The sequence below is a fragment of the Meriones unguiculatus genome, chromosome 8, assembly GCF_030254825.1.
Source record: "Meriones unguiculatus strain TT.TT164.6M chromosome 8, Bangor_MerUng_6.1, whole genome shotgun sequence".
NCBI classification, from domain to species: Eukaryota; Metazoa; Chordata; class Mammalia; order Rodentia; family Muridae; genus Meriones; species Meriones unguiculatus.
Window position 1 is genome coordinate 65,704,771 of NC_083356.1, and position 9,951 is coordinate 65,714,721.

Sequence of the window (9,951 nt, forward strand, 5' to 3'; positions counted from 1 at the left end):
ATACACACACACACAAAACCATGCACAGACACAAAAAAAATGCAGAGGCATATATGAGTATCCAACAAAATCACAAGCATGCTCACACATACAACATCCATGCACAAAAACTCACAAACATGAATTTTGTATAGTGTTTTGGGATCCCTTTTCTGACCTCTATGTTCCAAGTCCAAGGAGAATGTTGAAGGGTTGTGGCTAGTAATGGCTTGTCTGTTTTCCTACCTGAGCTCTAAAGCTATTTAAAAAAAAAAAGAGCTGGAGAGATGGCTCAGAGGTTAAGAACACTGGCTGCTCTTCCAGAGGTCCTGAGTTTAATTCCCAGCAACCACATGGTGGCTCACAACCATCTATAATGAGATCTGTTGCCCTCTTCTGTGTCTGCATACACACTACTGGCCAAAACTAAGTCATGTGGTATATCTACTGTAAGGAAACCTAGGAAGGCAGCCTTGCTCTGGATAGCCTTTTGACCCACCAAAATTCAGGAATTCTGTATCTGAGGGGAAAGGGGTGGGGTCAATACTGGGGAATATAAGTTGACTATGCCTCAGCTGGATACCAAACTGGGCCACCCAAAACTAGGAAGGACAGCAGCCATTGCCATGGCAGGTCCTTCCAGTCTGCTTGAGGATGAGGCATAGATCAGAAGGGAGGCAAGGGGTGAACCTGGAGTTTAAACTGGACAGGAAAGTAGCTAAAAAGTAAGAGATCCATGTGAGAGACCGTAGGAAGATAGGCACTAATGTGTCCATATTATACACGTGATCTGACCATATATTTCCCCAAATTCCCACACTGTAGTCCTACCCTCCCAAACTCAGGAAGCAACTGTTGGGAATGAAGTGATTAGGGCTAACTGATGCCACAGGGACTAACCCAGACTTTCTAATCTCCTTGTAACAAGAAATTAGGACACAGACAGGCACAGAGGAACAACCACATGAAATCAAAGGAGCAGAAAGCATCTACAATCAAGGAGACACACAGCAGAGGAGTCAGCCATGTAATACCCTGACCCAGACTCCCATTCCCAGACTAAAGAATAAATGCCTGAAGAGTAAGCTCCCCACGCGTACTTAGTTATGCAGAAAGGGTCTGACTCACAAACCCCATGGTGTTCTAGGTTGCTGATGGCTCCTGGAACACTGCTCTCAGGGTGTAGGTGTATGAACTTGTACCTGCCCATAATTGGTGACTCAAGGTCTGAAGGATGCAGGAATCAAGCAGGATAGCACCAGACAAGCTGGCAAAGGTCTGAGAAAGTTGGAAGAGATAGAACAGTGATGGGAAGCAGCTGGGGTGGGTTGTCAAGTTACCCAGCACCTGGCCTTTGAACTGCAAGTATGGGTTGGAAAGAGATAGGTCTCAAGCACCAACATTGAGGTTAGATGTGGGAGGCTCAGTCAAACTGCGTTGAGACCCTAAGGACAGAGGAGGGAACAAGGAGGTGGAGAAGTCATCACAAATTCCCCACCACCACCACCACCACAAAGAGGTCTCTGGTATCCAACAGAGCTCTTGAAACAGCCACCTCGAGAAACTCATTTCACTTAGGGCAAGCACCCATAGATAATCCTAAAGATGAAATTCTGGAAGAATGGAATTTCAGGGTTCCCTGGGCATTAAGAATCTTGGTCTCCATCATAATGAGCTGCAATTCTAAAGACAATCTCAACCTGAGTTGAAATTCCAAAGACAATCTCAACCTAGACTCAGTTGAGCAGGCAACTGCACGGGGAGTGTGAGAGGCATACAAGACCCTTGGGGGACCTTTAGGCCCACCATGAAGATGCACAATGAAGCAGCTGTGGAGGCACAGATACAGGAGCTAAAGACAATCACACGGCTCCAGGGTGAGCCTCACAGTGGGGACTGCCACTCTGGTCTACTACTAGGCAACTTGCCATCCTACTACCCACCCAGGCCACCACAAGTGGGCAAAAGTTACAGAAGGAACTGCCATGTGAGGGGGTGATATGAGAGAAGCTTCAAAGAGCTCTGTGCATTTACCACAACATTAGTCCAAAGTTGGAGGACTCAAGGAGAGATCTGCCTGTTTCTAAGGCTTGTCTCTGAAAGAGACAATGGTGTCCATTTTTGGCATCACCCTCTTTGCTGCCAGAATCCATCCCTGGAGAGCCCAGCAGATAACCGCTTTGAGCAGTTAAGCTTGTGTCTTCCAGAGTAGGGGTAAAAGAGAAAAATGGTCCCAGAGACAATGTCATTTTCCACTGGCCTCCCTGGACACTTTGCTGAAATTCTCAGCCAGTCTTTTGCCATAGCATCTGGTAATCTTGTTCCCTCCAACACCTACAGAACAATGTCGGGCGCTCCAGATCCAGGGCGTGAAGGAGAAGACAACACAGAATAAGGCTACACTGAGCCTCCTGCGCAGTAACCTCCGTCGAGGGGCCCACGACTGGGCTTTGGCTAAGAAGGTGCAAAAGCCCCACTCCCTCTGCAGCCTGGGGATAGGTGGTGGCCACTCATGCACACATTCTACCCTCTTTCTGGTCCAAAAGGTCTGCAGGGCTGGTTTCCCCAACACCACACACCCAGAATGCTTAGCACCTACAACAGGGACCCTTTGGGCTCTCTGACCTTCTTTCCGGACCCCACAACACCCAAAGTAGGGATGGCCTCGGAGGGGTCCTCCGCGCTCCGTTCAGGGGTCCCAGGACCAGTCTCCTTGCTGGGCTACCAGCAAGTAAGAGGTACTGGGGGATATGCCTGAGTAATCAGTGCTAAGAGCAAGGCTCCAGGCTCAGCCGCCACCGCTCCACAGTACGATCAGTGGACCATCTCCAAGGCCTGCGCGAACGATGCGTCCATGAGGCTGGCACACTGCCGAAGTAATATGGAGGTAAGGAGGCAGACGAGGACTGCAAGTATCCCTCGCCCATCTCAGCCCCAGTCCCCCAGGTCCGCCCCCAGAAAGCCGCCAAAGGCAAAGCCTATTCCCATCTCTTGCTTTCTCGTGGGGCAGCCACAGGTCCCGGCCCACTACCTTCCTGAGTTCCCCGCACCTCTCTCCCCGGCACCCACGCGCGGGCGTCCTCCCTGACCCAGGTGGCTCGGGAGAAGCTGCGCAAGTGCGTCTTCGACCGCGTGAATGCACACAACGTACTGATCCATCTGGCTCGGCGACGCGGACAGAAGCTGGAGAGCTTGCAACTGGAGTTGGCCAACCTGCGGAACCAGCCTGAAGCTTCTAAAGATGAGCTGCGGCAACTACAGGTGCCCGGGGACAGGGTGGGGGCGGGGCTCTGACTGTGTGCTGACGCTCCAGAAAGGACCTGACTCAAGTGTGGCTCCCAAGGCAAGAGCTTTGCCAGAGGATGTGGGTATTATGTTGTCAGGGCGGGGCCGCTGATTAGGCCGGGTTCCGCGAGAAGGCCTTTGGTGAGGGTCTTCCTAGGAGAAAAACACAAGCAGATGGCCTTCAAAGGAGGGGTGGGGCTACATCAGAAGGGTGGGACTTCCGGATGGACTTTGGTTAGTCTGTGCCCTTATATGGCTATGTGCAAACAGAAAAACTTACTAACAAGGAGCAGGAAACCTGATGACTTGAGGTAATGTTTTATCATACAACTGTAAACATTAAGTTGGGAATCAAAGCCATTTTCTACATGGTGACTGAGTGGCAGATATGATGTACAATATGACTTCATCTGCAGGACCTGTTGGCAGAAGTAGAACTAAGGGAGCCCAACACCCTGGTTTGAAAGCCTAGCCCCCGATCCTGACCCCACCTGCCCTCCTAGGCAGGGCTCTGCAACATTGTGGGGAGGTGGATCTTGTCACCAAGCCTGTTCAATGATCCCATAACCACACCACCACCAGGTGATCCGCCAGCTGGAGAACAACATTGAAAAGACGATGATCAAGATCACCACCAGCCAGAATATCCACATGCTGTACACAGACCTGCTGGACTACCTGAAGAAGGTGAGCCCCTCACCCAGGGAGCCCCACCTGTGACTGTCTTACAAGCAGCCAGCAAAGCAGCCAGCATGTGGAAACTTCCTTTGAGAACTTCATTTTTGTCATTCCACGCAGGCAAATTATGAGACACACCCATTATTTGGCCTTAAGCCTGGGCCCCGTAGCACACAGTTCTGTGAAAGGCTAAAATGGGAAGATTCCACATTTCAGGCCAGCCTGGGCTACACAGTGAGACTCTGTCTCAAAAAAACAGATGCAAATCATCATCAACACACACACACCACAAAACCACAGAATTCTTTATTTCATATTTTAAATGGTCTCTGAAGGTCAGAGATGGGCCATACCCACTTCCCAGGAAGTTACAGACTCCCCTCTCACATTCCAAAATATGCTGAGCACACAGCGTTCTGGCCACTTTGGATCTGGTTCCCCTGTTTTCTGTGTTGGAATTCAGGAGGAAGCAGATTCTGACCCATGAAAGTCTTAAGGAGCCATGATAACAAATCTCCCTGAGTGTACTCACACTAGGGCTCTCTTCAAACAAAGCATCTGTAGTGGAAGTGGAGGTGAAAAGGCTTCAGGGCAGCAGGGTACTGAGAGCAGCATGGTGGATGGGCCTGAGAAGGTGGCCAGGGAAAATACCTAAGAAAGAGGTGAATGAATGGCTTGGGGGGGGAGGGTTGATATGTGATCAGATGCAGCAGCTTTTCCCTGCTAGGGTCATATCCCTGAGCCAGGATCTCATCATCATGCTCTGGTCTGTTCCTCTTACCTGATCCTAGTGCTGGAGGCTCACCTGGAGACCCTGCCCACCTTCCCTTCCAGTGTCCACCCTTACACACACTCCTTCACCTAGGTATTTTTTCTAATTTTTATTTTATTTAACTTTATTTTGTGTGCATTAGTGTGAAGGTGTCAGATCCCTTGGAATGGGTATTACAGACAGTTGTGCCATGTGGGTGCTGGGAATTGAATCCCAGTTCTTTGGAAGAGCAGACAGTACTCTCAACCACTGAGCCATCTCTCCAGCCCCTGGGTATTCTTTGTAGAACTTTCTTTCTAGAACAAATACACTTGAAACAAATCCCCATGTTTATTCACATTTTTCAATTGGCAAAGATTCAGCCAGTTAACAGGTTTTTAACAGTAAAGGATCAACAGCTAGGCTTCCTTGGCCATCAATGCACTTAGCCAGTACTTCTCCATCCATCCCAGCAGCAATTTAAAGGCTAGGTGTGATCCCAAGATCACATAGCACAATGGTGAGAAGTGGCTTTCACTTTGAGCCCCATCTAGCTCCACACCCAGTTTTTTTCAAGCCCCTCTGTTCCACTTTGGACCAAAGATGTCCCCCAAGCAAACATTCCTTGATTTTAGAGTTGGCCTTTGCTGAGTCATGGTTGAGTCATCATATCCTCTTGTCCTGTATAGTGAGAAGTCCATAGGTCACCAATGACTATCCATGCTAGAACACTTCTTTCTCTTGCTCTGTGCCTTGTCCAGAAGCTGGGCAACAGACAGAACTCCCCAGGGCTCACACACTCTAGGAGTAAAGAATAGGAGAATCAGAGGGCTCAGGAAAGCCAGCAGTATGATGGCACCAAAGGAATCCATTGTTTCAAGACCATATTGCCTTTGTCTGTCTCTGATAGGTGCTGGCGGAATACCCCACAGAGCTAGACAAGCTTCAACACCTGGTGTCCAACTACTGCTTGGAGCTGTCAGATATGACAGTCATGTCCCAAGATGCCATGATGATTACTGATGAGGTCAAGGTGAGTCCCAGGATCAGGTGACTATCAACAGCTGGCTCACCTGATCCTATCTTGTTCAGGACCTATTGGACATTCCATGCCGATACTGGAGAACTCCATTGTCAGCCCTACCAGCTGATCTACTCACCTATGGGTTAGAGAAAGTCTGTTTGGGCACTGAGGCCATGAATAGATGTGGCCAGGACCCTGGGTATCTATTGACCTTGTCAGTCCCAAGATCCCTTAGTGGGGCAGCAAGACCCATCCTCCTAAAGTGGATAACTAATCTAGTAGCCCACCACATCGTATGTAGGACCAGTATGGCAGACAAGAGGCAAAGGGTTTCAGGGTCTCTAGGGTGGCTTTTCAAGGAAATATGCTTGAATGGGCTCTGAAGAACCAGCAAAATCAAGGATAATAAGAGCTCAGAAAAAGAACAGAAAAGCCAAGGCTGTTGCCACATGTTGGTGTATAGAAATCTACATAGCTTTCCTGTGCAAGTCATGGAGGCTACAGGGTCCTTAGACTTACAGCCTCCGAGCAGATATAGGGTCACATGATCAGACCCTATGCTGAGTGTTTTATGCTGAGTATGGTGACATACACCTTTATTCCCAGCACTGAGGATGCTGAGGCAGGCAGATCTCTTAAGTTCAAAGCCAGCTGGTCTACAGAGAGAGTTCCAGGACAGCCAGTAGCTACACAGAGAAACCCTGTCTTGAAAAGCAAAAAAAAAAAAAAAACAGATTGTGTTTTATAATGACACATATTACCACATATTACCTGCAGGTGCCAGAAGGTGCCAGAGCAGAAATACTGGTTGCGGGGCCAGGCCAGTAGTAGAGTAGGGCTTTCCAGAAGCAGAGAGGGCAGGAAAATCTTTAATGGGTGACCATAGTGAGATTTAATATTAGGAGAGACCTGGTTCAGCAATAAAGGGGATGAAATACTTTTAGATATGTTAAATCCAATGTGATGGGTTCTAAGTAGAAAAGGCCAGGAGGTAACTAAAGGCAAAGGCCTAGAGGAAAGTAGAAAGCCTAGTAGGCTAGAGAGAAAAGTCAGTAGCATATGTCAGCCAGGAGTCTCTGCTCTACAGAGGCAAAGGGGTGCCCTAGAGGACAGTGGAAGCCAGTAAGAAGAATGGCCAGCTTTCTTCCACAGCCAAGTAATATGAAGACTGAAAACTGATCACAGGCTTGAGGACCCTTGGTGACACATCATCTCCATGAATTTCCTGTGTCCTCAGCGGAACATGAGGCAAGGGGAGGCGACCTTCATCGAGGAGCGAAGGGCACGGGAGAACCGGCTGAACCAGCAAAAGAAGCTTATTGACAAGATCCACACCAAGGAAACCAGCGAGAAGTACCGCCGTGTACATTTTGAGCCATGTTCCATGGCACTACTCACCCATGGGGGAAGAGCTGGGGGGATCCTTTACTTCTCATTCTCACACCTGGTTCTTTCTCCCACCAGGGCAGAAGGGACCTGGATTTCCCCTCCAATATAATGAGTATTGAGACCATGAAAGGTGAGTCTCAGCTCCCTGCCTTGTCCAGCCCAGTAGCCAGCAATGTCTGGGACTGCCCAGCCAGGTCACCATGAGGCTAGATATAACCTGTGGTCACTAGAGTGAGAAGGAGAGCCTCTGCCTCTCCCTGACTGCCCCTGAAGAATCTGATAGCCTATGGCATAGGATGGCTATCTTGGACAAGTAGACTTCAGTCACCCAGTGACATCTCAGAACTGCTTCCCAAAGCTATATGATACCATGCTGCTCCTAGTCCTAGAGTTCTCAAAGTACTAAGAAGGGTCAGGCTGAGGAGAGCAGGGTTACATGAGGGCACCCAACATCCTGGGCTACTTTTCTGAAGCCTAAGTGTCTACAGAACCACCAGGTAGCCATTCCTGCACACTGACTAGGCCCTCCTCTCTGCTCTGCCCAGTGAGGAAAAGAGAAACTTCCATAGCAGATATGGAATACCAGACAGAAGTGACTGCTTTAGTAGAGAGGGTCAAATCTGCTGTGCAGTGCTCCCACCTCTGGGTAAGTTTCCCTGGCACTTGGAAAGTGTTAGCTTTAAGTGGTGGCTCTAAGCTAGGCCAGGGCCTGGGATGCTCTGCAAGAAGTTCACAAAGCTTAGACCTCCCCAGGGAGGTCCCCAGTGATGATGCTCCCAAGTCTGTAAAAAAAAATATATATATATATATATATATCTGGGGTGTTTTAGGTATGGCTCAGAAAAGAAAATATTTCAGCATATGGCTGGCATTTCCCCACCATATTCTATGTACAGGACAGATGAAAGTCCAAATGCTAAGGACCTGGCCTCTCACCACAGCTCTAGCTTCTTCCCCAACTTGACAGCCACAATAAACAGCTGCTTCTGCTGGCCTCCTTTTGTCATAGACCCACCTGGGTTGCCATTGTCAGGCCTTGAGTTCCATCCACAGCATCTTGACTAAAGGTGATACATAGTCTCTTCATGGTAGATAGTGTTTTTTACCCTCTGCCTATCATGAAAGCTATGTCTCAGGACATGTACAGGCTACCTCTCTGCCTAGCCCCTCACAAACCTTACTGCCCAAAAGTACTCTGTGTCATGACTGAGCCCCAACTACCAAGAATCTGCACTATCTGCTGGGAGGGGTCCAGGAGAAACTAGGGCTGTGGAACCCAATTGCCTGCCAAGCCCACACCTGTTTCTCTCTGCCCTGGGATGGTTAGGACATAGCTGGCCGCTTCCTGGCACAGAGGAATACTGAGGAGAACCTGGAGCTACAGATGGAGGATTGTGAGGAACGACGGACACAGTTAGAGGCCCTGATGAAGAAGCTGGAACTTGAGGAGGCACTGCTCAAGTTCCACCAGACACCCAGCTCTGTTGGGTATGTTCCAGGGCTGGTGGATGGCCCCATAGTGACAAGTTAATAGCTGCGCATATTTACTGTTCATCAGCAGAAGAACTGAGCTGAGGACCTACCTGCTTGAAGCTGAAATTATGAGCCCCTGAAATTGACACCTGGTTCAGGACCCCTGTGGACCCTGAGAACTGTCCCACCCTCACTGCTGTGCCTACCTCCTTCACAGCTTTAGTTCCATTGAGAAAAAGATGAAGACCATGCTAGAAGAGGAAGAAGCAAGGCTCCAGCTGGCCCACAGCAACATGACCAAGAGCCAGCAGCTGCTGCTGGCCATCCAGACAGGTATTGACAACCTCTACATCCGGCTCATCGGCATCACCTTGCCAACCATCCAGGTATCAGCCCTGGGGAGGAGATGCTGTGCACAAGGTCCCCATGTGGAGCCACAGGAAAAACAAGATAATCCTCTGGTCTACAGAAAGAAGTAGCAATCTCAGACACCCTTGATGTATACGGCAAGCTGGAGTATTGCGAGGGGAAGCTCATACACCTGGCTGACCGCATGCAAGCACTGTCCAGAAATGAGGAGGTAGCCCTGGGCTTTGAAGGGGTACCCACAAAGCCCATGTCCTCTCCAGTCTGATAAGGGTACTGCCCTGCAGGTTGACACAAAGGTGAGAGATGCCCTGGAGTCATCAACTCTAAAGGAGAAACATAATACCAGAATTACCTTTGAGGACCAAGAGGAGGACGTGATAGGTGAGGCCCTACATCCAGTCAAAGGGAAGGGATGGAGAAGGGGAACAGGAAACATAGTTGCAACTAGATAGGGTCTGAACTCTAGGCAAGAGGTGGCATAGACTCTGACTGGAACAGTCTGACAAACTGGGTGCTAAAGGGAAAGGTGTTAATTGATAGAAGTGACATGGGTTAATCTTTATAATAATGTATTACTTTTTCTGAGACAATGGGGAATACCATGACAGTATTAGTGGTATAAGAACAGGTAGTGTGGGTGATCCTGGTGGCACCTGGCCTTGGGTAACTTAGGGCAGGGGTCAGTTCACGGAGTCTCAAGTCGTCGATCCATCTCTGAGATGAGCTCCAGACACAGGAGATGGCCCATGGAAACAAAAGAAAACGGGTAGAGGTGGGAGGTCTCTGGAAAGAGGGGCCAAGCCACTCTTTCCTTGCCTGTTCAGAAACCTTCCAGTTTGCGGACGTGGACCATAGCTACGTCCCATCGCGGGCCGAGATAAAGAAACAGGGCCAGCGGCTGATCGATGGGAAGCTCAAAGTGTCCAAAAAGAAGAAAAAGTAGACCAATCCAGGCTGTAGCAAACAAATAAACATTTTTCCAGAACTACTCTAAAGGAAGAAT

General features: G+C 49.2%; 1 protein-coding gene across 1 annotated transcript; it reads left to right on the plus strand.

Moving 5' to 3' along the window:
- The first annotated feature begins 1,720 nt into the window (after positions 1-1,720).
- Positions 1,721-9,937, plus strand: Ccdc183 (coiled-coil domain containing 183). The gene is made up of 14 exons (XM_021651078.2): positions 1,721-1,856; positions 2,320-2,441; positions 2,789-2,866; positions 3,073-3,240; positions 3,847-3,951; positions 5,604-5,726; positions 6,955-7,080; positions 7,182-7,236; positions 7,652-7,752; positions 8,434-8,594; positions 8,797-8,965; positions 9,049-9,159; positions 9,233-9,329; positions 9,773-9,937. The coding sequence occupies exons 1-14, from the start codon at positions 1,787-1,789 to the stop codon at positions 9,889-9,891; spliced, it is 1,605 nt and encodes a 534-aa protein (XP_021506753.1). The 5' UTR covers positions 1,721-1,786; the 3' UTR covers positions 9,892-9,937.
- Positions 9,938-9,951: the final 14 nt, after the last annotated feature.